The sequence below is a fragment of the Muscardinus avellanarius genome (assembly GCF_963383645.1).
Source record: "Muscardinus avellanarius genome assembly, chromosome: 8".
Classification (NCBI taxonomy): Eukaryota; Metazoa; Chordata; class Mammalia; order Rodentia; family Gliridae; genus Muscardinus; species Muscardinus avellanarius.
Genome location: NC_137794.1, coordinates 85,031,489 through 85,058,463, shown reverse-complemented (window position 1 = coordinate 85,058,463; position 26,975 = coordinate 85,031,489). Strand labels below are relative to the sequence as shown.

The following is a 26,975-nucleotide window of genomic DNA, read 5'->3' as shown; positions in this document are numbered from 1 at the left end:
TCATGGATGTATTCATTCACACACAGTAATGAAGGTTGAATCCAGAGGCATTCTACCTCAGAGCTACAGTCTTACTTTATTTTATTTTATTTACTTATATTTTAAGGTACTGCAGATTTAATCCAGGAGTGCCCTATTTTACTTCTTTATTTTGAAACAGTGTCTCACTAAGTTGTGGAGGATGTTACTAAATCGCTGAGGCTGGTTGATGTTTTTTACCTCAGAGCTACCCTTTCTTTCTTTCTTTCTTTCTTTCTTTCTTTCTTTCTTTTCTTTCTTTCTTTCTTTCTTTCTTTCTTTCTTTCTTTCTTTCTTGTGGTATTAGAGATTGAAACTTGGGGTGTTCTACCTCTGAGATAACTTATTTTTTTTTAATTTTGAAACAATGTCCCACTAAGTTGTGGAGGACCTCATTAAATTGCTGAGGCTGGTTTTGAACCTGTGATTCTCCTGTCCCAGTCTCTTAAGTACTGGTACTGCAGACGTGTGCCACCACACTTGCTTTATTTTTTATTTTATTTATTTATTTTTGTGGTACTGGGGGTGGAGCCCAGGGGCATTCAACCTCTGAGCTACACCCTCAGCTTATCTTTGTGTGTGTGTGTTTGTTAATTTTTAAAATTTTTATGTGGATCATATTGAAAATGGCATACATTCAGCTTGTGCTTGGTGCCCTACCCACTCCCCACTTCTCCTTCCCCTTTCCCCCCTCCCAACAATGAGTGTCCAGGTTAACCATGCTACATTCATACTTTTACACATATTCGGATGTAGCTCCTCTATTTTTTATTCTTTATTTCTGAAACAGAGTCTCACTGAATTGCAAAGAGCCTCACTAAGTAGCTGAGGCTGCCTGCGAACTGTGATACTCTCATTTCGGCCTCCCAAATACTGGGATTACAAGTGTCGGCCACCATGCCCGGTTACTTTTTATTTTTAAAAAAGAACCTTGCTAAGTTGTTGCGGCTGGCCTCAAACATGTGATCCTCCTGTCTCAGCCTCTCAAGTACTGGGATTACAAGTGTGTTCCACCTTACCCAGCTTACACATTTGAATTTTATGCATTTAGTTGTAAATAAATTATACATAAATGAAAATGAGCATGGGACAAAAGCATTAGGAAGGTCTGGAAATGGATACTCGATTTTTGCTCAATGAGTGGAATCTCAGAAGGCATGATGTAAAATTAATTTCTATTTTGTCATGGAAAATGTCTTTCTTGACCATTTTACTCTTTCTTTCTTTCTTTTTTTTCTCCTTCCTTCCTTCCTTACTTCCTTCCCTTGGTGAATTGGAGATTGAATCCAGGGGCATCCTATCCTATCTTAGTTACACCTCCAGCCCTGTTTTTTACTTTGATCCTAGGGACTGAACCTAGAGGCATTCTACTTGCAAGCTATACCCCCAGCCCTATTATATTTCTTATTTGGAAATAGGGTCTCATGAGGATGCTGAGAACCTCAAGAAGTTGCTGAGGCTGGTTTTGAACCTGTGATCCTCCTGTCTTAGCCTCCCAAGTACTTGGTTACAATCACATGCCACTACTCCAGGCTGCCAGCCCTATTTTTAAATTTATTTTGAAACAAGGTTTCACTAAATTGCTGAGGCTGGCTATGAATCTACCATTCCTCTGTCTCAAGCTTTCAAGTACTGGGATTATAGGAGTGTGCCACTCTCTCTGGCTAATTCTGCAACTATTTACCTCTTTAATTATACAGGCCCTGGCCAATATTAAGACTTAGCTGGCATTCACCGAGAATATACTGGTTGGAACAACACAGAAAAGTATGGAAATGTGCCAAGTAGTCCATGAAAACTGTCTTACAACTAAAGTCTGATCCAAGATAATCCACAATAAAACAATCTGTTAAGCGTACAGAAAAGAATAATAGGGTGTTTGGATTTTAATACTGGCTCTGTCATTTTTCCAGCCCCTTTTTGCTTCCACCTGTATTCAATAATTGGCAAATATTTTACATGATTGTAACTAAAAACAACAAGTATTATTATTTAGTGATTCTAACTAAAAATTAGTAACAACGATTTTCTTCGCTCTTTTTCAACATTCATTGAAAACCGGCTAAGCGTCCATCCCTGGGCTAGGCACTGAAGTTACACCGTAGTTGTGAAGACATGGTCTTTGTGGTCAAGAAAAGTGTGTTTTCAACTTTTCTAGGTTAGCCACTCATCACTTGGATCCTTAGGCAGCCCGAGCATCTGCAGAAGGCAGCCTCTGGCCTCCAATTGTTATTCTTCAGCTTTACAAACTGGCCCCAAGCAGGAAAGCAACTCTGGCTCCAGCAAGAAAGCGACCTGACTGGAGCCGACTGGGACTCGAAGTTCCGCTAGGGGGAGCTGTCGTGCAGCTTCAGGGCCGCCCTGGCCCAAGCGGAACCATTTAGCCTAAATCCTAGTTTCTAGGGGCAGTTCATAAAAGGCGCGTACCAGACCCTTCCAGGCTTCCGGTCTGACTCCTGTTATTTACCCGGCTCTGGGAGAAAGGAAGCGACGCAAGAAAACTGCGGCTTCCTCCCGGCGGCTCCGCCCCTCTGCTGCTTTCTTCCCGGAGCTGGGACCTGGCACCCCCGGGAGGCCGGGGCGATGGTACAGATGGAGACACAGCTGCAGAGCATTTTTGAGGAGGTGGTGGTGAGTGCATCTGGGGCAGACCGGGGATCAGGAGCGGGAGGCGCCGAGGCCGGCAGCCGGTCCAGAACTCGGCCCGGGCAGCCTCCCCTTTGACACCGGGGCTTAGCGGTTCTCGAACTGCTGTCAGATTCTGAGTGGCCTTTGAAATTCACAAGACCCTTTGTGACGGGCCCGGCGAATATTAGTTTTAGCGCTTTACTGATTCTAGTGACTTGCTTATGTGGCTTCTGATGTTTCCTTCGGAGAGCCTCCCCACACCCTTTTTATGCAGAGCATTTACCTGTTTGCTTGTTTGTTTACAGAAAACGGAAATTATAGAAGAGGCTTTCCCGGGGTGAGTAGATTTTTTCCCCCCTGGGGTATGGTAGAGAGAGAGAGAGAGAGAGAGAGAGAGTGAGTGTGTGTGTGTGTGTGTGTGTGTGTGTGTGTGTGTCTTCATGAGATTGTGTCTTTGTAAGATTTGACTCAGGTTGTCTTGGAGGATCATACAGATCCCCACTATCCTGGTTATGTTTAATTGCCTTTTTAAAACTAGTGGCAAATAATCTGACTTTTGTTTTTTGTAGTATGTTTATGGATACCCCTGAAGATGAAAAAACAAAACTAATTAGCTGTTTGGCGGCCTTCAGACAGTTTTGGAGTGGTCTTTCTCAGGTGAGCACTGTATTGGTAATACGAGGCTGTCCTCAAACTTTTCTCCTCTGGTCTCAGCCTCCTACCAAGTACTGGAATTACAAGTTCCTAGCTCTCCATTTGTTTTTATTTTAGTGGAATACCTGTGTTGAAAATTCAAGTTAATAGCTGGGAGTGGTGGACGCTTGTAATCCCAGCATTTGGGAGGCTGAGACTGGAGAATCTTGGTTTGCAGAGAGCCTCAGCTACTTAGTGAGGCCCTTTGCAACTCAGAAAGACCCTATTTCAAAAATAAAGAATTAAAAAATAGGGAAGGGGGTATGGCTCGGAGGTAGAATGCTCCTGGGTTCCATCCCCAGTACTACCAAAAAAAAAAAAAAAAAAAAAAAAGAAAGAAAAAGAAAGAAAGAAAGAAAGAAAAATTAAAGTTTATGATAGGACAGTGGGAGATATTTTTAACACTGTCTCAAATTAGATTATATAAAACTATTTTTTGTCCTATTTTGGTTTATTTGGTACACTTGAAAAACTTTCCTGAAAACAGTAAAGATTTTATTTTTTATTCAATAATAAAAATGCATTGTGTTGTGTTATATCCCAACAAAAGACAGGGACTCAAAATTACCAGTTAAGAGGTAAAGGATTTAATAGCTGCAGCAACTGCAAGTCCACTCAGCACACTAAGTAGAGAACAGTTCCTCAGTTTTAAAAACTGTACATTTTATAGGCTGATACTGTACATTTTATAGGCTGAAACCCCAGGCAGTTTGGGGGTTAAATTTGCAAGCAGGCACAAATTACCGAAGCAGAATTTTGCAGTTAGCTGACATATATAGAGCAATTTGTCAAACAGTGAAAACCTTCTAGAAACCCACTAAGCAACCCTTTTTTAGGAACTAACATTTGGTAGCTTTTTAACCTGTTGTTTGCCATTTTAGAGCGTGTTATTAACATTCCCCACTACTCTCTTAAAACTCGTCAAACCCTTGAGGAGTGTTTGGCTCTGGGTGCTCTCTCTCCATACTTGTCCTCAGGCATGTGACTTAAAGGCTGGTGGTCTACTTGTTCTTGAAGAACTAGGAGCTTAATAGTTTTGAATATATTTGGTGAGACAATTTATAAGGCGGGGTTCAATTAGGAGGACTAAACAAATTATGAATAAGGGTCCTAATAGGGGCAAGAGATGGTGTAGCCACCCCTCTAAATCAGTTTCTAGGTAATTGGATTGTGAGCTTCTTTTGTCTCTTCTTTAAGTGATCTTAGAATTGCTTTACCTTATCATGAACTATACCTGATTGATTAGCATAAAACAGCATTTTCGATTTAAAAATAAACAGAGCCCTCCTTTTTCAGCTGTAAATAAATCAAGGCCTTTCCTATTTTGTGGCACAACTTCTGCAAGGGAATCTAATTGAGCTTGTAGATCTAGAATGGTTCCAGATATGTGTTTAAGATCATCTATCATCTGGATTGACAATTATTTTGTATTGCTGCATTGAGGTCCATATGCCAGCTACCTCAGTTCCTACTCCAGAAGTGACTCCCAATCCTATTAAGAGAACCTATTAAGAAAACCATCTGAATCTGAATGGCCCTTTTAGTTCTAGGGTTAATGTGTTTGAACATTGGGATAGGAATACTTTTATTACTTGGTATAACTTTAAGGTCTGGGAGTAATAGAAAAAGGACACATTTTCCGAACAGTTGGATGGCAGGGTGCTATAGAATATTTCTCCATAGAGAAATACAAAAGCATTAATAAGAGAACTATTTCATAGAAATTTATTGGGACAGTGGAAGCACAAAGATCTGAATTAATTGTTCCTGTATCCTTGCTTTCATTATAACTCATTAAACAGGGAACAGGAGTTTGATGGAGTGGTATATTAACCTTATTTTTAGAGAGTAACAAAGTAAGGTAGTTTTGTTATACCAATATGGGAAAAACTAAAATTACCCTAGAGTGCAGTGGTATAGAGGAGACCAAAATTTAGACTTAACCAGCAATCTTGGGCCAAGGAAGGGATAATTAAATTTAGCAAGTCATGACATGAATTTAAGAAGTTTAAAGCCAGGTATGGTGGCACACGCTTGTAATCCCAGTATTGGGAGACTGAGACAGGAGGATCAGGGTTCACGGCCAACCCCAGCTACTTAGTGAGGTCACTTCTGACTCAGTGAGACCCTGTTTCAAAATAAAGAATTAAAAAAAAATGGGTTGGGGATGTAGCTAGGAGGTAGAATGTTCCTGGGTTCCATCCCCAGTACCTCAAAAATAAAAATAAATAAATAAAAATAAAAATAAAAACAAAGTTTTAAAGTTTCTGGCTCCACGGAATGATCCTTTTGCTTTGGGTAGTTTTATAGGATGATAACCAGGGGGTGTTAAATCTGATTTTAGTTTTTTTATTACTTTGTTGATATGTGCCTCTTGGGCCGTATTTTGAACTCCTCTCCTGTCAGATCGTCCTGGTAGGGGACATAAATACTAGCAAATAGTATCCCTGTTTCCTGGGGCATATTTTTCCAGCATTGTTGCCATTGAAATCCCATTCCAAAATCTCTGATCTTTAAGTACACATTCCTTTGGGCTCTCACAACTTTCATTTTGTACAGATGAATTGACAATAAACTCAGTACCCCCATTGGAATCTGCTTTTAAACATGGGCATGGTGGAAGCCCCTTTTTTTCTGGGGGTAGTAGGGGTCTTGGCCAACATCGTGTAGTTCCAATTGTCCCCGGGCAGCCGTCAGTATGTCCCTTTATTAAAACTGCTGCCCAGTAAGTAAAGGAACCTGAGTTACAGGCACTTTTTTGTGTAAAAAAAGATTTTGGGTTAAATGAGAAATGAGATGCTCCGCCTTCCTCTTACATAATTTGAACATAGGTCCCAAAATTCTTCCACTGGGATAAAGGAGAGCAATAAGATCCTTAGTCTCAGGATCTTGAGAATTTGATTCTAATAGATGTTTTGGGATTTCTTACAACTCTCCTGGTTTTATCTGTGTGGTGATGATTGTCTGGAGAGGGCTTGATCTGGGAGTGGTGGATCCAGAACTTTTTTTCTGCCACCTTGACTGCTCTGGGGATGCTGAGAACCACAATAAAGGACCCACCTCACCTTGGGTCATTTGGCCCCACCAGACAAGCCTTCACCCATACCAGTTGTCCAGGCTTAACAGGTAACTCAGTTTCTGGTTTCTATAGGACTCTGACAACCAAGTGATGTGTTGAGCTCAGTGTCTGTTGGAGCGCCTGGAAGAGGTTATGGTTGGAAATTTTAGTTAATTGAACATCAGCAAGTCTCCATAGCAAGGGAGGTCTTTCAAAGAGTATTTTATAGGGGAAGAATCCACGGAAGTATGGGGTGCATCTAATTTTTAACAGGGCAGAGGGTAGAAGGTTCACCAATTCACTGTCTGGCTCTGCCAGGAGTTTGGATATAGTTTCTTTGTGTATTCTGTTAACCCTTTCTACCTGTCCTGAGCTCTGAGGCCTGTAAATACAGCATAATTTCCACTCTATTTTTAAGCATTTGGATACAGTTATAGGTATTTCAGCCATAAAGTCTGGACCATTGTCTGGCCCCTTACTTTTGGGACACCAAATTGGGGAATTATTTTTTTGTTAATAATTTTTAGCTGAAATTTGTGCCATTTCAGTTGGGGCTGGAAAAGCTTCACTCCATCCCAAAAAGGTGTCCACCATAACCAAGAGGTACTTGAACCCACCTTGTCCAGGCTTTACTTCAATGAAGTCAATTTCCCAGAACTCTCCAGGATTCGTTTTCTGACTTGAATACCTCTCTAGGTAGAGATTCCACTGCTTACTTTTTGACAGATGATGCAGTGAGGAACTACTAGATTAATGAGGTACTTTAGCCTTGGAATGTAGTATAGTCTGGTCAGGAGCTGGTAGAGTTTTGTCTCCCCCCAAATGGGTATTTTGATGAGCTTTTTTTTTTATTATTTTCAATTCTTGGCCTAGGCCAAAGGTATCAGAATTTTGTTGTAGGGCTGCTCTGGGAGAGGGGTGACAATCCTCAGAAATTCTGAGGATCATTTCTCCTTTTGCTGCTTCCTTTGTAGCGTGGTCTGTCACTTGGTTTCCCTTAGTGGTTTCTCAGGTGAAGCATCCTTCTGGTGTCCTGGATGATGAATTATGGCTACCTTTCTGGCACTTGGTTTTTTTTTTTTGTTTTTTTTTTTTTTGTACTGGAGATTGAACCCAGGGACATTCTACCTATGAGCTATATCCCCAGCCGTGTTTTTGTATTCTTTATTTTGAAACAGGCTCTCACTAAGTTGCAGAGAACCTCATTAAGTAGCTGAGGCTTTTTTGAACCTGAGATTCTCCTGTCTTAGCCTCCCAAGAACTGGGGTTACAAGCGTGTGCAACCATTCCTGGCTCTGGCACATTTTTAATATGTTGTCTTTTTGAAGTTGAGTCCCTTCTCCTAGTGTATTGCCCTGTGAACATGGGCCGTGACAGAAGCATAGTGACAGTCAACATAAATAAATATTGACAGTTTTTCTTTTCCCAACTTTAGGGCCTGAGTTAAAGCTTTTAGTTTAGCTTTTTGCACAGAGGTACCCTGTTCTTGCCTGAGCCCATTTTACCCCAGACTGGGTCACAACTGCTGCCCCTGCATAGCTGATTTCATGCTCAATGAAACTGCTTCTGTTGGTGAAATAAGTTTAGTCTGGCATTGGCAAGGGTTGGTTGGTGAGATCTTCTATGGTGTCATGAGTAATGTCCAGGATTTCCTGGCAGTCATGGGAGAGTGCCTGTTCTTCAGTATCAGGCAGGAGGGAAGCAGGGTTTAGCGCCTCCGAATTAACAAAACAGGGGTGGGTTGATCCAGGAGCTGTACCTGTAACTGGGTAATTCTGCCATTTGGAATCCATCTTTCAAAAGGCCTCCTAAAGAAGGTTTCCACAGCATGAGGACCTTGGAAAATGCTTCATCAAACAGACTGGGGGAATTTTTAAACCCCTGGGGAAGTCGAATCCATTTCAATTGACCTTTAACTCTGTTTGAGTGTGTCCATTTGAAGGTCCTAAAATTTATATTGAAAAACAAACAACCCAGAGTAGCCAAAGCAATTATGAGCAATAAGAACCACTCTGGAGGCATCTTAATAACAGATGTCAAATTATACAACAGAGTTATTGTAACAAAAACAGCATGGTATTGATGCAAAAACAGATACATAGACCAGTGGAATAGAAAAGAAGATGCAGAAACAAACCATCTTGCTTTGATTAGAAATAATTTTCATCTACTGTGGTTCATAGTGAAGTATTTCACTCATAGCCTTTATATATTTCCAGGTATATGTAATATTTATTAGTTATTAGTTGTGAAATGTATCTTTGGACCTAAAATAAGATCATTTTCTAATTTTTTTAGGAATCTCATGAACAGTGCATCCAGTGGATTGTTAAATTTATTCATGGCCAGCATAGTCCTAAAAGAATTTCTTTTCTCTATGATTGTTTAGCAATGGCAGTTGAGACAGGTCTCCTTCCACCAAGGTATGTATAATGTTGGGCATGAGCAGTCCAAAGAATTTTCTTCTTTCTAAATTTTTGGAAATTGGTTGATATTATCCCAGGGAACGGGAATGGAGAAGAAAGTGAAACTCATCAAGTGACTGGGCATAAGAGGCAGAGTTTTTTCCATGGTCTCATAAAATTATAGCCTAATATACCTAATGCTGAAACCAAGACAAAGGTTTCTGCATCCAAACATCTACGGTTGGTTCATCTGATATCTATCAGCCAGTTCCTACTCCTGAGCTCACCTTGTAGCCTGGACTACAGTACAGGTACAGGTACTGATACAGCTTGATGAAGTTTAAGAGAGAGCTTGCAAACAGGTCTAGGTGGGAAGTCACCTTATATTCTTTTGGCCATATTCCTAGCCTGTCTAGATGTGAGGAGAAAGGAGAGAGACTCTGCTTCTCCCAAGAGAGGAGTAGCAGTGTCACGTTTCAGTAGAGCTTGTGGGATGGAAAATCTTTTTGCAGCTGTCTTGGAAAAAGGCAGTATGCCACCATCTGGTGGTTGATAAACATTTAACCAAATCTTTGGTATGTTTTTTCCTAGTAAAAATGTAACATATTGAATATTACATACTTCTACTTGGTGTTTGATCTTTCATATAATTGAAAATGTAAAATGTTATATATATGTAAAACGGTGCTTAAGTAATAAGCAGTTTTGTGAAATGTTTGTTATGACAAATATAACACCCAGAGTATAGAGACTTTAGCTGTTAAGAGAACTTGTAGAATTTTATGTTGTAATTGCAATGGATATTCCTTTTCTTCTAGGATGGTTTGTGAATCCCTGATAAACTCTGACACTCTTGAATGGGAAAGAACACAGCTTTGGGCCTTAACATTTAAACTAGTTCGGAAAATAATTGGGGGAGTGGATTACAAGGTATTTTTTTTTAATTATAAAACATTTTTTTCAGAACATTAATTTTTCAGGGCATTTATAGCTTATTTTCAAATGAAAGGAAGCATATCCATTTATATAACTTGTCTATATATTTTGTTGTGTATTTCATAAACATTTAAAACTACCCCAACTCTTTTTTTTAGTGACATGGGCAAAGGTTTGTTTTGTTTAGGAAAGTAGGAAATATACATTCAAGGGAGTATGCAGGCCATCTCTGGAGGGAGAGAGAGACATGCCTTTGGGGTCTTTTATAGGAGACCCCTGTGAGGGAGTGGCTAGGGGCACATTGCAGGGATAGAGATCTAGTTTTCCTCAGAATCCTCAGATTCCTGGCATCCCATTGGTGGGTGGTTTGGTGAGGCCTGGGCTTGAACAAGTGTCAGATAATTCTTGTGCAGCCTTTGTTTACTAAACATCTCAGAAACTTTAGCTGGGGAGATATGCCTTTTGAGGGTTAAACATGTAGGCATTTTGGAGATATTTGCTGAGGAAAACAGACTATAGGGTGAAGATAAGGATCATGTAGATTTTAGATTTAAGCTAGTCATCTTTTTTCCATTTGTCTTCTTTCTACCTGTTACTTTTATTTCTCCTATCTTACCTCATTCCTCCTCTGAGACTTGGATTTCTTAATTTTAAGGTTTGATGAAGGGTGAAATTCTGTCTTCTATAACTTCTTCAAACTGGCAAGGTGTGTTGACCTTGCCCCTCCTGGGATTGAAAGTGTTATCCTAACTGATCTAAAGAAAACGGAAACGTTGGCCTCAACCATTGTGATGGCTTCTTTACAGTCAGGGCACAGGTTAACATCATTGAAGGACACAGTCTCAGGAACAGGAAGATTTGTAGATGACTTTTTTTCTTCTATGTGCCTGCGTTTTTGTGTGCCCACTGTGCCAGGCTTGTTATCGAAGTTGATCTTTACAAGCCTATTTGGTTTTATGGTCAACAAAGCCATTCTACTGTGTTTCAGTGGCATTGCCATTGCAGTGGACATCTCACAGGAATAGGGATATTTTTTCTTTTTATGGTGTCCAGTGGTTCTGGACCTATGGAGCCAATGTTGATATTTCTGAAAATCCCATGTTGGACACCAGAGATTTTGGGGATGATGAGTTGATTCCTCAATGCAAAAACTCTGAATTGACAGATTCTTTGGCTAACATGACAGAAAAGAATTTTAGTATGTGCCAGTCAGAGATATGGACAGAGTCTTATCTAGAAAAGTAGGAAATACCCATTCAAGGGAGAATTCAGGCCATCTTAAGAGGGAGAGAGAAGCTCCCGGCATTCTTTAAAAAAAAAGTTGCTAATATATCTTTACAATGAAATAAGAAATTCAGAAATCAGAATCTGTTCCTTAATGCCACAAGTCTGTTGATGTTTTGATCCCTTCAAAGGAGAGAACAGAGTAGAGGTATATGGAACTGAGAAGGGATTTAGGTATCAACTGATAAAGGGAGCAAAACCTGCTTCACTTCTTCCTTTATTTTCCTTGGACTTATGTCCTTTCTTAATATCTCTAGTACTCTTCTCTTGACCAAGAACAGCAGTATATACTCTATAGTTGTAGCTCATAATACAGCTCAGCAGCTCCATAGCTGCAAAAGCCATTCTGCCTTATGAAGCCACTTTTGCGTTACCATTTTTCAAAGAATTTTCAGTACCTGAAAATTCTGAAATAAAGAGCTTTAGCTCTTTATTTTCTTCAATCTGAAATGACTTAACAGATAATGGCCTAATGTAATGATTGGCTTAAATCATGATTTAACACAAAATTAACTTTAAGAAGCCTTTTCTGGTTATTTTCTATTTAGTTAGACGTATGCAGTTTTTGCCTTCTACTTCTTTATGTGGTAATTGTTCTTCCATGTGTATATCCTGTCTTTCTAAGTTTGGTAACATAGTTTATACTGGATAAGTAAATGTTGAATGTAATTTTTTCTTTACATATCCTGTGATACAACTGGTAATAGATATGTGGAGATGATTAATAAAATAGCCTTATTGGATATGCTTGAAAAATTAAGGAAAGTGATGGGGGAGAAGGGGGAGTAAAGTTGTAATATTGAAAAGGAGTGAAAAGTGTCAAGTCTCTTTTTTATTTATTTTTTTGGGGGGTATGTGTGCATTACTGGGAATCGAACCCATGGTCATCTTACCTTTTTTTCACTAAGCTGCTGAGGCTACCTGAGAACCTACCTGTGCTCCTCCTGTCCCAGCCTCCCAAGTACTAGAATTACAAATGGCTATCATGCTCTCCTTAAGTCCTATTCAAGCAAATTTTCATACATAACACAAACTAAGCTTTTTTGATCTTAGTAGCTGTAGGAACTTCTAATTTGTGTGTGTGTGTGTGTGTGTGTGTGTGTGTGTGTGTGTGTGTGTGTGTGTGTATTGCGGAAGGGGTACAGGTAATTGAACCTATGGCCGTTCAACCTTTGAACTACACTCCCAGCCCTATTTTATTCCTATTTTATTTTTTATTTTGAAACAAAGTCTCGCTGAGTTGCTGAGTCTGTTCTCAAATCTGAGATCCTCCCACCTCCCAAAATACTAGGATTATAGGCATGTGCCATCACAGAATTCCAATTTTAAACGCAGAATTCCAGTTTGTTTCCTTTTTTTCTTTCGGTGGTACTGGGGATCAAACCTAGAGACATTCTGCTTTCGAGATTACCCCCAGCCCAATTTTATTTCTTGTTTGGAAACAGTTTACTAGGTTGATGAGTCTCACTACTTGCTGATGCTGTCCTCACACCTATGATCCTCCTGTGTCATCCTCCCAAGGACTGGGATTACAGATGTGCAGCACCATGCCCAGCTCCCTTCTAATGTCTTGAGGGCCAAGAACGTTTGGCAAAATGTGAAAAGTTTAACCTTATTTGTAAGTGACTTTGCTCAATATTACAAGGCATCATTTAGAATTAGATTGGAACATAACTCTTTTTCAGATTGTGTCAGGGACTTAACTGTTAATTCTGATTCAGAAAATATAGTGCTTCCCGCTGAAACCTTGGATATTTTAGCTAACACAAGGAATATTACTGAGTTTTCACTTACATCATTTTCTTGTACCAGGGTGTTCGAGATCTCTTAAAAGTGATTTTGGAGAAAATCTTGACAATTCCTAACACGGTGAGCTCTGCTGTTGTACAGCAGCTTCTGGCAGCAAGAGAGGTAATTTAGACAAGTCTTAAATTCTTCCATTATAACTTCAACAAAAGTCTATAGTTTGGTTTAGGTAGGTGTCGTGTGTGTGTGTGTGTGTGTGTGTGTGTGTGTGTGTGTGTGTGTGCGCGCGCGCGCGCACACGCACTCACCTTATGATACAAGGGATTGAACCCAGGGGCATTCAACCTTCAAGTGACACCCTCATCCATTCTTACTTTTTGTTTTGAAACAGGCTCTCACTAGGTTGCTGAAAGTCTCACTACATTGCTGAGACTGTCCTCAAACCTGTGATCCTCATGTCTTAGCCCAGCCCCCTAAGTACTGGGATTACAGATGTATGTTACCATACCCAACTTAGGTCTGTAATTTTAAAACTCAAGGTAGGTTGTGGGATATTCTCTTTTCTCTGTCCCCTCCAAAGAAAAATCACTTCTGATTTTAAAGTTGCTATTTTGGTTTTATTAGATCTCAAAAGGAAGTTTATTTATTTATTTTTGTGATACTGGGGATTGAACCTAGGGGCATTGTGCCTCAGAGCTATACCCCTAGCCCTGTTGATGAGAGTCTCATTATTTACTGAGGCTGTTCTCAAACCTGCAATTCTTCTGTCATAGCCTCCTAAGTACTACGATTACAGGCATGCACTACACACTTGGCTCAAAAGAAATTTAAAAAATTTAAAAACCACAACGTATTATTTGGGCTTTTGTTTATTTGGTTTTATGAGATGGGGGATTGACTCAGGGGCATTCTATCTCTGAGCTATATTCCCAGCCCTATTTTATTTTTTCTTTTGAAACAGGGTCTCCCTAAAGTTGGCTGAGTGCCTCACTAGGTTGCTGAGGCTTGCTGCTAACCTACAACCTTCCTATCTCAGCCTCCCAAGTACTAGGATTACAAGCAGCATCACCACTCCTGACTTAACAGCATACATACTGAAGTAGTTTAAACCACTATGAGACATCAGACCATGAACTATTAAAATGATTTCCCTGTTTTGTAACTATTATTGTAAAAACTGTTATTTTGGATCATTGCTCACTAAAACCTAGAAATATTTAAAGTATTTTAAAGGTATTTACTAATTCAACAATCCATTTTTTTTTTGTCCTTCAGTTTTAGACATGCTGTATGACTCATGCTATGTGACTCCCAATAAGCCTATTAATATCTTTTTTAATTAACAAGTAAAAAGTGTATAAATATGTGTGTACATCGTGGAATGGCTAAGTCAGGTTATTTAACATATATTGTCCCTCATGCTTTTGTGTGTGTGTGTGTGTGTGATGAGAACATTTAAAATCTACTTTGTTACCAATTTTATTTATTTATTTATTTATTTTTGTACTGGGGATGGAACTCAGGGGATTCTATACCTCTGAGCTACACTACCAGTTCTCTTTTTTATTTTTATTTCAAAACAGGAAACAGGGTCTCACTAAGTTGCTTAGGGCTTGTAACCTATGATTCTCCCTGTCCAGTCTCTCAAGAACTGGAATTACAGGTGTGTGCCATCAAGTCTGGCCACTTTTTTTTTTTTTTGGTGGTACTGGAACTCAAACTCAGTACCTCATGTATGTGAGGCAGATGCTCTACCATGAGCTATATCTCCAGACAATCTTTCTAGATTTAATATTCTTTTTGTTGTTGTTGCTTGTGTATTTAAAGGCTTATAGGTGAGGCTAATCAAGAATAATATTGGTCTTCTATTTTTTTTAGGTTATAGCATATATCTTGGAAAGAAATGCCTGCTTATTACCAGCCTATTTTGCAGTCACAGAGATCAGAAAACTGTATCCTGAGGGAAAACTTCCACATTGGGTAAATTTTATAAAAATGTCCCAAAAATTTTAATGGGAATTTTAATTAAAAGTAGTTATACCCATTATGCATATGCTGCTTCTTCTTCTTATTATTTTTTATTATTATTATTATTATTATTATTATTATTATTATTATTATTTGCGGAATTAGGGATTGAACCCAGGGGTATTCTACCTCTGAGCTACACCCAGCCCTATTTTTTATTCTGAAACATGGTCTCACTAAGTTGCAGGGGACCTCACTAACAGTTCGGGCAGACTGGGATTACGAGCGTGTGCCACTACACCCAGCTTTTATATGCTCCTTTTTTTAAATGGTTACCTTTATCCTTAAATAATATATATTTTTATCATAATGTATATTTCATTTCTTGACCTGTTGAGACAGTTTTTATGTGCCATTTGTTAAAAATAACACACAACTCCATCAAATAGGTAAGAATTTGGAGGTATGACTTGGTTTCATTTGGAGATAGATGAACTGGTAATGCTTGGTTGGAAGGAAGAAAAAAGGAACTAGTTTTTGAGTGTTTATTGTGTCCCAGGAATTGCACTAAATCTTTACACTTTATCTCAGTATCTATAAATAATCATTGTATTCAGGGTAATTTTTATCTCAGTTCTTATTTGTGATTGGCTTGCTGGCACATGCTTCCAGTCCCAGTACTTGGGAGACTGAGACAGGAGGATTGCAGGATTGAAGACAGCCTCAGCAGGTAGACTGTCATCAACCTTGCGAGACTGTTTCCAAATAAGAAAAAAATTAGGCTGAGGGTGTAGCTCAAAAGTATGATGCCTCTTGACTCTCTAAGGTAAAATCTTCAATATCACAAAAAAAAATTTAAACTTATTTATTTGTTCTTTCTTTTTTAGTTACTTGGAAACTTAGTATCAGACTTTGTGGATACCTTCAGGCCCACAGCAAGGATAAACTCCATTTGTGGTAGGATTGTAATTTAAAATATACCAAATTGTACCTAATATTTAGTGGTATGACTGTTGAAGAAAGCTTAGGCATGGTCTCTTACATATCCCGGTGGCTTGTCACTTTTGTAATTCTTAGGGACTTAGTCTGTTTTCAGGTAGTTTTCATGCTGACTCAAGGGAGGGAAAAGCAACTGTATGGAATGACTCCAAGTTTTCCAATACTCCAAGAAAGTATTCCCTGGCAATTAGAACTTTTCATCTCTAGGCAACGGGAATCTCAGCAGGCTATACTGCGGCCGTGAGAGGAGGACCAGGCTTTTTTAGCCCATTCTAATTTACACGTTTGATCTTTTAAAAATTACTGTGGTTTGACAATCCTTGCAGTACCCAAAATATATTTCAAATTTTTTTCTAAAAGTTCTGGTGGCTTCAGAATCATCTGCAAACAGACCACTGTTTATTCAGTGAACAAGTGTTAAGTACTTCCCGTGAACCAGGTGTTAGTCTAGATTCTGAAAATGAACAAATCAACTAAACAAATTACAGATTTCTGAGGCCTCCAGGTTCTGTAATTGAGTGAATCTTGGCGTCATACAGTGAAGTAAAGCAGAAGGATGATGAAGAGTTCAGTTTTAAGACATGTTGAGCTTGAGACACCTGAGGGACGTCCAAGTTACAGCATTCAGTAGGCAATTAGCTATGAGATGTGATGGTCACATGCTACATCCGGGCCTCAAGATACATTCTGCATAAAGTTAATCACATTAATTATTTAAGAAAATTTCCCACATTTTTGTCTCAGTAAGGTAATTTAAAAACCATTTTATTTTATTATACATTTGGTACTGGAGATTGAACCAGGAGCATTCTACCTGTGAGCTACACTCCCAGCCCTGTTTGTTTGTTTGTTTGTTTGTTTGTTTGTTTTGGTGGTACTGGGGTTCCTGGAAGCCCTTTTACCTCCAGGCTACACTCCCAAACCTATTTTATATTTGGAAACAGGGTGTCTTAAGCCAGCACGGCTGGGTTCGAACGTGATCCTCCTGTCTCTGCCTCCCAAGCGTGGGGATTATAAGCATGCGCCACCACGCCCAGCTATTTATTTTTATTTTTATTTTTATTTTTGGTACTGGGGATGGTAACCCAGGGGCATTCTACCTCCGAGCTACATCCCCAGCCCTATTTTTTATTCTTTATTTTGAAAGAGGGTCTCAATGAGTTTCTGAGGGCTTCACTAATTTGGAGGCTGGCCATGAACCTGGATCCTCCTGTCTCAGCCTCTCAAATGCTGGGATTACAAGCATGCACCACCACGCCCAGCCCTATTTTACTCTGAAACAGGGTATCACTAGGTAGATGAGTCTCACTATATGCAGAGGCTCCCCTTGAACCTGTGATCCTCCTGTCTCAGCCTCCTGAACACTGTTATTACATGCATGTGCCACCATGCCTGACTTAAAAGTCATTTTTTTCCCCCCAGTACTGGAGATGGAACCCAGGGGCATTCTACCTATACCCCCAGCCCTATTTTTTATTCTATATTTTGAAACAGGGTCTCACTGAGTTGCAAAGGGCCTAAGTAGATGAGGCTATTCAGGAACCACCATCTTCCTGTCTCAGCCTCCCAAATGCTGAAATTACAAGCGTGTGCCATCACACCCTGCTTAAAAATCACTTTTACCTGAGTCGGTTGTGCTGGCACACACCTTTAATCTAGTACTTGGGAGGCTGACACAAAAGAATCACAGGTTTGAGGACAGCCTCAGCAGTGTAGCAAGACTTTCAGCAAACTGCTTTAGTAAACCCTATTTAAGCAGGGCATGTTGGCGTACGCTTGTAATCCCAGCATTCAGGAGGCTGAAACAGGAAGATCAAAGTTCACAGACAGCCTCAGCTACTTAGTGAGTCCCTTTGCAACTCAGTGAGACCCTGTTTCAAAATAAAGAATAAAAAATAGGGCTGGGAGTATAGCTTGGAGGTAGTATGCCCCTGGGTTCCATCCTTAGTACTGCAAAAAAAAAAAAAAAAAAAAAAAAAGACACTATTTCAAAATAAGAAATAAAAAAGGGCTGAGAGTATATCTTGGAGGTAGAGTGCCCCTGGATTTGATTCCCAGTAACACACTCAAAAAAAAAAAAAGAAAAGAAAAGAAAAAAAAAAGGAAGTTAAAAACCAGTACTTGGCCGGGCTTGGTGGTGCACGCTTGTAATCCCCACGCTAGGGAGGCAGAGACAGGAGGATCGCGCAGGTTCGAAGGACAGCCGTGCTGGCTTAAGAGACCCTGTTTCCAAATAAAAAAGTATAAAATAGGTCTAGGAGTGTAGCCATAGCCTGGATGTAGAAGGGCTTCCAGGAACCCCAGTACCACCAAAAAAAAACAAAAAAAAAAAAACAGTACTTGGTTTGGTATATATATTTACTAAATACAGTAATGGAATGAGTGAAGGAACTGGCATTGCTATGTTCCCATTTACTTTAAGACATTTTGTAATACATACAGGCCGCTGCAGTCTTCTGCCAGTTGTAAATAACTCAGGTGCCATTTGTAATTCGTGGAAATTGGATCCTACAACTCTTCGATTTCCTTTGAAAGGCCTTTTGCCATATGATAAGGTATGTTGGTAAACATAATAAAACTTTTATTCCATCTGACAGTCTTCATCCAGGAAAGTGGAATATCTGGTGCGAGTCTTCAGAAGTAGATATTTAAAGGAAGATAGTTATGGTTCCTATTCTTCCACCATTCAAATACGCCCTGTGATGTGTGCAATTGAGAATATTTTTGCCTCAGGCAAAGTACTTGCAAATAGAACACTCAAATTTAAAATGATTCCTAGGATAAGGCCTAACATTTAAAAAGTTGTAGAGCCAGGATTTGGACTTGATCTGATTCTAGAATGTACACTCTTAACGTCTGTGCTGTCATTTGTCTTCTCTAAATTTGGAAATAGTGTTTATGTTTGCACTGGTAAGAAGGTAAAGCTGTCTCTTTGGTTAGATGTTAAAGAGCAGAAAATTCTTTCCTTACACAGAAGCTGAAAAAGACTAATGTGACTGTATCTAAAACCATGCTTTTAATTCTATTTATTTATATTTTTTGTGGTACTGGGTGTGGAACCCAGGGGCTTTCTACTTCCGGGCTATACTCCCAGACCTATTTTATACTTTATTTGGAAACAGGGTCTCACTAAGTTGCTGAGAGCCTCACTAAGTAGCTGAGGCTGACTTTGAACCTGCACGATCCTCCTGTCTCCACCTCCCAAGTGCGGGGATTACAAGCGTGCGCCACCACACCCGACTTAAATTTAATTCTAAAGGGAAGAAAGTGTGCTTTCTTGAATCATAAGCATTTTGAAGTTCGCTTTAAGGAAAGTGAACTAAATTGTTGCGTTAATGAACAGTTTTGCTAATTGAACTGATATTTTTGTGTGTGTATGTGTGAGTATGTGGTACTAGGGATTGAGTTCAGAGACATTCTACTTCTGAGTTACACCCCCAACCCTATTTTATTTAATTGGAAACAGGGTCTTGCTGGGTTAATAAGGGTCTAATTCCTTGCTCAGGCTGTCCTTGAACCTGCAGTTCTCCTGTCTCAGTCTCCCAAGTACTGGATATATAAATGGGCCACCACACCTGGATTGAACTGATACTTTTTTTATTGTAGTTTCTCTTAGAACCTTATCCACACTAAATTAACTTATGTTACAAAAACTTTTTATTTATTCTTTTTGTGCTTTTATTGGTGCATGTTTTTTTTTTCCCCATTAAATTTTGCCTACTATGGGAAGGTAACAAGTGCCTTTAGAGGATTTATAATCTCAGTTTCAAATAATTTGAATGAACATTTATGTTGGATCGTGAAGCAATAATCTTTTTTATTTTCTTTAAAGGATCTGTTTGAACCACAGACTGCTTTGTTGAGATATGTATTGGAGCAGCCTTATTCCAGGGATATGGTCTGCAATATGCTAGGTTTAAATAAGCAGGTACTGTACTATGCTGGAAACCTAGTAAAATCTGCATAGAATCTGCACTATTCTTTTCTCTTTTCCTTGCTGTGGCTAACTGAGCAAAACAGTTAAGAACTCTTTGGTGACCTTTTTAAATATATAGTTTATTAAATAATATATTGTTTCTATTATTTATGTATTGCTTTAGAACTGTATAAATTTAAAAAATGATATTTTTAAAGTTGGTTTATTTTGCATTGCTTTTTTTTCTATAAGGCCAGTTTCAAGTATACCTTTTGCCAGAGAAACCTACACATGACTTAACCATAGTTTTTTACTCTTTTTTTTTTTCTTACTTGGGTCTATTTTTTTATAGCCCTTGATATTTTCAGCGTGGCCTCCTTCCTGATTTTTTTTTTGTCTTTTTTTTTTTTTTTTTTTTGGTGTGTGTTGGTTTTGGTGGTTTAACATGTGGGAGGGTTTGTGCTGACTCTGGGTTCCTTGAGGCTGGCCTCATAGTCACTGTTTTGTCTTTTCTTTTTTTCTTCCTTTATTTTTGTTCTGTCCTGTCTTGTCCTGCCCATCCTCCAATGCTCTAGACCTTGAACATTGCTCAGGTATGTTCACAACCTTACTGTTGTATTGTGACTAACGATACGCTGGCCGCTTTGTAGCCACTGATTCCATTTAGAGAATACGTGTATGGTCGGGGCTTGAAATTGGCAGGACCATGCTGAGACCAAGGCCACTTTAAAAAGAAAATTCTTCTTGGGATATGAGAGTTATTTTTGGTGGATGGTTTTTGTTTTTTTGTTTTTTGATATTTGTTTTTATATATTCTTTTTCTTTTTCTATTTTTTTTTTTTTTTTTAAGAAAGACAACACCTGGCACTCAATAAATAGAGCCTGTCACTTTTTGATGGGTTGTTTTTTCTTCCCACTCCATTTTACTGTTTTCATACTTTAGGGCTAAAGTTAGCCTGATGGAATTTTCAGAGGTGGAAAGATATGTGGTAGCCTCTGTCTTTCCAGGTTGTTAAAACTATTAAATAAACCACACCAAAAATGCTTATGTTGCTTTGATTTGCTTTGCCTTAAAACAAAAACAAATAAAAAACAAAACAAAAAGAAAAAAGCACTTTAATAGAGATACACTGCTTTTAAACGTTGGAGTGGTAAACTTTATACAGGGAAGGCTTTTTTGAAAACATGGGGATTGACTAAGAAATGTCACATTCTTAGATGACCCCACACCTCTTGACAAACACCCTTCTTTGTCCGTCTTTGCCAGATGTGTCCTTCTCTTAGCGTGGACTCCTCTCATCTAAAGCTCACGCTGATGGTGAGGGAATAAACACTATGGCCACACCTTCTAAGCCAAACTCTTCTGCAGTCCCAAGTCTGTTGTAGGACTTTGCACCTTTGAGATTTTAAGCAAATAGTGGTTCCAATTATTTTTGTTAAAATTTTTGAGCCCAACATATTAAAATAGACCAGCTTTTTTATTTTAAAAAGACGTTGTTGTCTAGGTTATATAAAATAGCGTTACTGTTTGCAATACTATAGTGAAGGTTGTGCCAGTGCTTCCATTTATAAAGCCCTATTTTTAAGGACATATAGCTTGGCCATAAAACTTGCTCAGTGTTGAAACTTTGCATGCCAAACCTCACCCTAGTAGCAATATCTCTTATTATTTTAAGTTTTTTCTTCTGAAAAATTTACCAACTTTCCTTGTTTGGACAAAACTTTGTACATGTGAAACTGAAATTACTTTACCACTAGAGTATCTGACAGTTACCTCAATATAATCTGTCAATTTATCATCTTAAATACCAAGTTATTAATTCTGATGAACTGTCACTTGAGTTAGAGGTAAGTATTCAGCTAATTTTGAAGAATGCTTCATGCTCTGTCTTAAAACTTATTTTTCCAATGAACTTCAAGTCATACCTGACTCAACTTTTTTACAGTTTGGTGGATAAATGTACCCATGGTCATTTGAGCTGCAAGTACCTTCCCCCAGCTATCTTTAGCTATCCAGAGCGTTTTTTTCTCTTGGGAGGGCAGCTCTTCTCAAAGTAGAAATTAACAGACCAATTCAGAGAAGTGTGTTTCTGACATGATCATCTCAATAACAAGTTTCAACCTAAAAAAAGTTTATGACTAAGACATAAATCCATAAAAAATAAAGTTTATAATGGAAATGCTGACAGAACATTATTAGTATTGGTCCCACTGTAGTGTAAACATTGTCAAAGATTCACAATTCATCAGTAATTGTTTGCATAGGAAATGCGGTAGTGAGGGGATTTGTAGATGGAAGATAATATGCTGAATTGACTTGATGTATTATTTTACCTACTGGAAAGAAGAGTATAAAATGAGAACATGTAGAATTGAAATATGATTATAAATAACCAAGTCATTTTACCATATCTTTTATCATTACAGACTATATCCTATACTATACTTTCTTATCTTTTCTCTAGCAATACAGTCATTTACTTAAAGCTTGAAACTTTTTAAGACCTGTCCATATTGCACTTTCCAGTAGGAATTGGGCTATATTTTATCCTAAAATTGGTCATATTCAATAGGTCATATATAGCCCAGTTCTGTGGCCAGCAAGGTGGAGTGTTGGACTTAATCACAATGGAAAAATCTTTTATGTGTTTACATGATAGAGTTTGCAATTTTCTGCTGGATAAAAGCATCACACATCAGATACACTCCTCAAATTCTTATGTGGTGTCTTATGAACTCTGGCTACCATGTGACAATTTATCTTAATCACTCAGTTTCTCTTGGAAATAACTTTAAAAATTATTAACTCATATAAAGGTTCTCATTCTAATTGGTAACTTCTTCAGTTAAGGTGATAATTGATAAGTGACATTGAAAAAGATTTTCCCTTCCAAACTTGTCCTCATTAGGTATTACTTTAAAATTGATTTAGAACACTGAAATAATGACTTAGAATTAACTTACGCCTCCTAAATATTTAATTTTCACTGCCAAAGCGGTACCAGAATTGTCATATGAAAAGTGTCAAATGCTAGTGAAAAGCATATGAGATATTATGGCTGGAAAACAGCCCTTACCAGTTTAGTAGTAAGAAAGAATCAAAGGCATAGGTGAGGCTTGTAAATGTTTATGCCTTACCTTTAGTTGTCATCAAAGTTAAAACTTTTAAATAAGATTTCAGTACAGTTTGGGCTGTTATGAAGAAATAAAAATTTTCAAGTATCGAATTCTCATTGTTAAAATAGGTTTTAAGTAGGTATGCATATAAATATAATATAAACTTAAAATTTTAACTTTAAAATGTCAGTTTTTTGAAGCTTATGTTTACCAATGCTTTAAAAAAGCAAGATGTGAATAGCCATAGATCTAGTATCCATTGACTTGTAGAATTATCTTTACCCTAGTGATAAGTAACTAACCTTTATTCATAGATGACTGAACTGCATTACAGATGTTCTTTTGTTCCAGTTTATAAAACAGTATATGGTAAATTTGATTTTTAATTTTAATACCTGTATTTTTATAATTGAAAACTAAAGCAAAACTTATTATTTGAGAGTAGCAGCAAAAATCATTTTATATTTCAAGTTTTTTTTCTATAGAAATTGTTAGGTAAACAAAGCAACATGTTTAGGGCAATGTTTAAACTTGGTTTGAGAAATATCCTTGGCATTAATAAAAAAAAAAAAAACCTGGGTAATTTATAGATAATCTTAGTAGAGGTTCTGCTATAATCAGATACCAGGACATCAGGTACCATAGAGGTTCCTAATGGATTTAACTCTTAACAGAAGTGTTAGTAATAATTTTGTCATGGCATACATTGAAAGACCATCAGCTTTAACTCTAAGTTTTCTAGTTTTTACTTTGTCAAAATTTTAATATTTTTGCCTTCCTCTTTAAATTATTAACTATATGACCACCCCAACATGCAAAAAAACTTGCAGGTAACAATCCAGTTTTTTAAAACAAAAAGCTAATACTAAAAAAAGGGAAGTTCCAGTACAGTTTTATTTAGTTTGCTCTTTTTCCTGAAATAGAATGATGGAAGACCACCAATGATGGAGAACTAGATGACAAATTGGTTAGTTTCTAAGCTAGAAATAAATTCACATTACTAGTGGAAAATTCCTACTGGAAATCCTGGCTTTATTTCTTTTCACAAATTTTTCTGACTTTTGTATACTTTGAATGATCTCCCTCTAAATTTGTGTTGTCTGACACATTTCTTAGGTTGTTGGTGGTTGGCAGAACTAGTGAATTTCAAGCCCTGTACACAGTAGTTTTGCATGCTGACTTAAGAAATAGTCTGTAGTGTTGTCTGTTGCACTTTGCTCTGCTTCATAATGATAATTACATTTGGAGGAAAAGTACTGTAGTCTCAACTGGTGGTGTTAATATTGCTATTTGTAAATCTGTAATGTGGTTGAACTGTGATCATGGCATCGTGTCTGGGAAAAATATGAAACAACCATTGATGCTTACCATTTTGAATAGATGTTCGTTTTCTTTGCATGCTTTAAGAAAGTGCAGCTATATCGGAGCTTTACAATTTGGAGCTGGCAAAGAGCATGCAAAACAGGGGATGCAATTCATTGTTTTGTTTATTTCCAAATCTGTCCCCATTTTGCATTTTTTTCTCTAAATTTGAAGAAATATCCCTTTTTCATGGCAAAAGACTGATAATTACATGTAATGTTTAGGGGGAAAGCACCAAACAGCCTACTACTAAGTCATATAATTTATTTCTAATGGAAAATGAAATGGCTCTTAAAACATGGCTTAACATATTTCTTTTGGTAAAATATATTTTTAAATTACTTTTTTAAAGCACAAATCTTTTTGCCTCTAGAAAGGGAAGTTGCATTTTCATTGTTAGTATTTAAACTCAATTCTTTTTCTTGTTTTAGACTTTAAAATCGTCTAATTTAAAATTAAAGCTGCATTATGTTTGGCTTCTAAGAGAGAGGAACAGAGATTAACTTTGAGATTAATTTTTCTTTTTAATTATGGAGGAAATTTCCATTTTGCTATCAGGATTATTGCCACTCACTGAAAAACAGACATTAAATAATCTGACAGCTCTTTAGGTTTAGCTCTGTATACAAAGGTAATATAAACTTGTGGTTATTTAAAAATAAGTAGATTGGCCGGGCGTGGTGGCGCACGCTTGTAATCCCCGCGCTTGGGAGGCAGAGACAGGAGGATCGCGCAGGTTCGAAGCCAGACACGCGTGCTGGCTTAGGAGACCCTGTTTCCAAATAAAAATGTAAAAATAGGTCTGGGAGTGTAGCCCGGAGGTAGAAGGGCTTCCAGGAACCCCAGTACCACCAAAAAATAAAAAAATAAAAAAATAAAAATAAAAATAAGTAGATTGACATGTTGCCTTATTTGTTCTTTTTCCGTGGTTGATCCCTGGAAATTCATGGTTAAATCATTTGTTGAGTTATATTGCAAAATTAATACTGCTGTCTCCATTTCTTATGCCTTTAAAATGTTATTTTTTTCCCCAAAGGAACAATAGTGTTTTATACTATGTAATGCCCTTATCAAATTGAAACAATGATGTCAGAAGTGGAAGTCAAGAGTTAGTGGGAAGTCTTTTTTGTGAGAGACCTTCCAAAATGATTCTTTGGTGAAATTCATCGTCTGTGATATTGTGACATAATGCAGCTTTAATAGACTAAATCTAACCTTAACTTCTTAAGTTCAACTTCATCCCATGCTTCTCAGCCTCTTGTTTCGATTAATGCCCATTAACTGGTAACTTCTGACACTAACCGGGAGGCTTTTGGAATACTGTATTTAATCTCTGTCCTACAGCACAAGCAGCGCTGCCCTGTGCTGGAAGACCAGTTGGTGGATTTGGTGGTATATGCCATGGAGCGGTCTGAGACCGAGGAGAAGTTCGATGATGGGGGAACAAGCCAACTCTTGTGGCAGCATCTCTCCAGTCAGCTCATTTTCTTTGTGCTTTTCCAGTTTGCCAGTTTTCCACATATGGTCCTTTCTCTTCATCAGAAGGTAAGTACCAAACCTAGTGTCACTTCACCTGTTAATTGGTATATTTTACACTGGTGTGAGCACTCTCCAGTCATTCTATCAGTGGCGGAAGTAGGAGTCCTAATTTCTGTCCTGCTCAACATTTGTATGGTTTCTTCACTTTCTTGTCACTATAAGAACTGAATTCAGTCATTCATTCTATATATTCATAGTGCAAAGACCAAGGAATATAAATGACATTCTAGTACCCTCAAGGAACACCTCACTAAAAGGACAGATATACTTAGTATAAAGAGTTTTCTTAAAATCTAATAGTTGTTATCATGGAAGCGTGTTTCTCTGTGATAGGAATATAAGGGGTAGTCCCGAATGGAGTCATGTATCGAAGTCTCTGAGTTAACATTTAAGGGACAAGTAGAGATTTGCCAAAAGGAAAAGATAGTGAAATATTTTCCTAGCAGTAAGATCATTATTTGGGAAGGGATGAGAACTGGAAAGAAACTATAAAGGTGAAAGTGTTGATATGAGGAAGGCAAAGACAAATGTGGAAAACTTATTTATTTATTTTTGTGCATGGATTTGGGGATTGAACCCAGGGGCATTCTACCTCCGAGCTGCACCCCCAGCCCTATTTTATTTTTATTTTGAGGTGAGGTCTCGCTAGGTTATTGAGAGTCTCTCTACTTGCAGAGGCTGTAAACAAACCTCTGATCCTCCTGTCTCAGCCTCCCAAGTACTCGGATTACAGGCATGCGCCACCAAGCCCGACTTACGTGGTGAATTTTATGTGACCATTTCTAGAGTGGTAGGACATCGAATCCAAGAGTGGGTAAACAAGCAGAACAGTAAGTTTATGGGAAGCACCAATTTTTAGTTTCAAACACATCAATGGTAATAAAGTAAATGTTACATCTATAACACCCCTACACCTTAGATTACTTTGTGGAAATATTTTCATAAATGTTAACGTCATTTCATCTATCACACCCATACACCCAGCATTGCTTTCCTTTTAAGTGTACAGTAGCTGGGCGTAGTGGCACACACTTGTAATCCCAGCATTTGGGAGGCTGAGACAGGAGGATCGATGTTCACGGGCAGCCTCAGCTCCTTAGTGAGGCCCTTTGCAACTTAGTGAGACCCTGTTTACAAATAAAGAATACGAAATAGGGCAGGGGGTGTAGCTCAGAGGTCTAATGCCCCTGGGTTCCATCCCCAGACCCACAATAAATAAGTAAATAAATAAGTAAATAAAGTGTACAGTAATCCTGTAAAAGTGTTTTATGATGATTAGTTCTTGATGATGTTAAATTTTTGTTAT

The 26,975-nt window shown here is 38.1% G+C and overlaps 1 protein-coding gene across 7 annotated transcripts in view; it reads left to right on the top strand.

Annotated features, from left to right (window-relative positions):
- Positions 1-2,601: 2,601 nt before the first annotated feature.
- The window catches only part of MED23 (mediator complex subunit 23), a gene marked incomplete at both ends in the record, with an annotated part of 53,281 nt that continues 28,907 nt past the window's right edge, over positions 2,602-26,975 (top strand). For 3 of the 7 annotated variants that reach the window (XM_080699825.1, XM_080699823.1, XM_080699821.1), the window contains 11 exons: positions 2,611-2,649; positions 2,952-2,983; positions 3,216-3,303; positions 8,696-8,820; positions 9,621-9,732; positions 12,835-12,933; positions 14,647-14,748; positions 15,624-15,693; positions 18,178-18,290; positions 19,568-19,663; positions 25,475-25,675. In XM_080699825.1, the coding sequence (XP_080555951.1) occupies positions 2,611-2,649; positions 2,952-2,983; positions 3,216-3,303; positions 8,696-8,820; positions 9,621-9,732; positions 12,835-12,933; positions 14,647-14,748; positions 15,624-15,693; positions 18,178-18,290; positions 19,568-19,663; positions 25,475-25,675 (1,077 nt within the window). Of the gene's footprint in view, positions 2,650-2,951; positions 2,984-3,215; positions 3,304-8,695; positions 8,821-9,620; positions 9,733-12,834; positions 12,934-14,646; positions 14,749-15,623; positions 15,694-18,177; positions 18,291-19,567; positions 19,664-20,226; positions 20,245-25,474; positions 25,676-26,975 lie in introns of all 7 variants that reach the window. The other 4 variants (XM_080699819.1, XM_080699822.1, XM_080699820.1 and 1 more) reach the window with 4 other exon arrangements.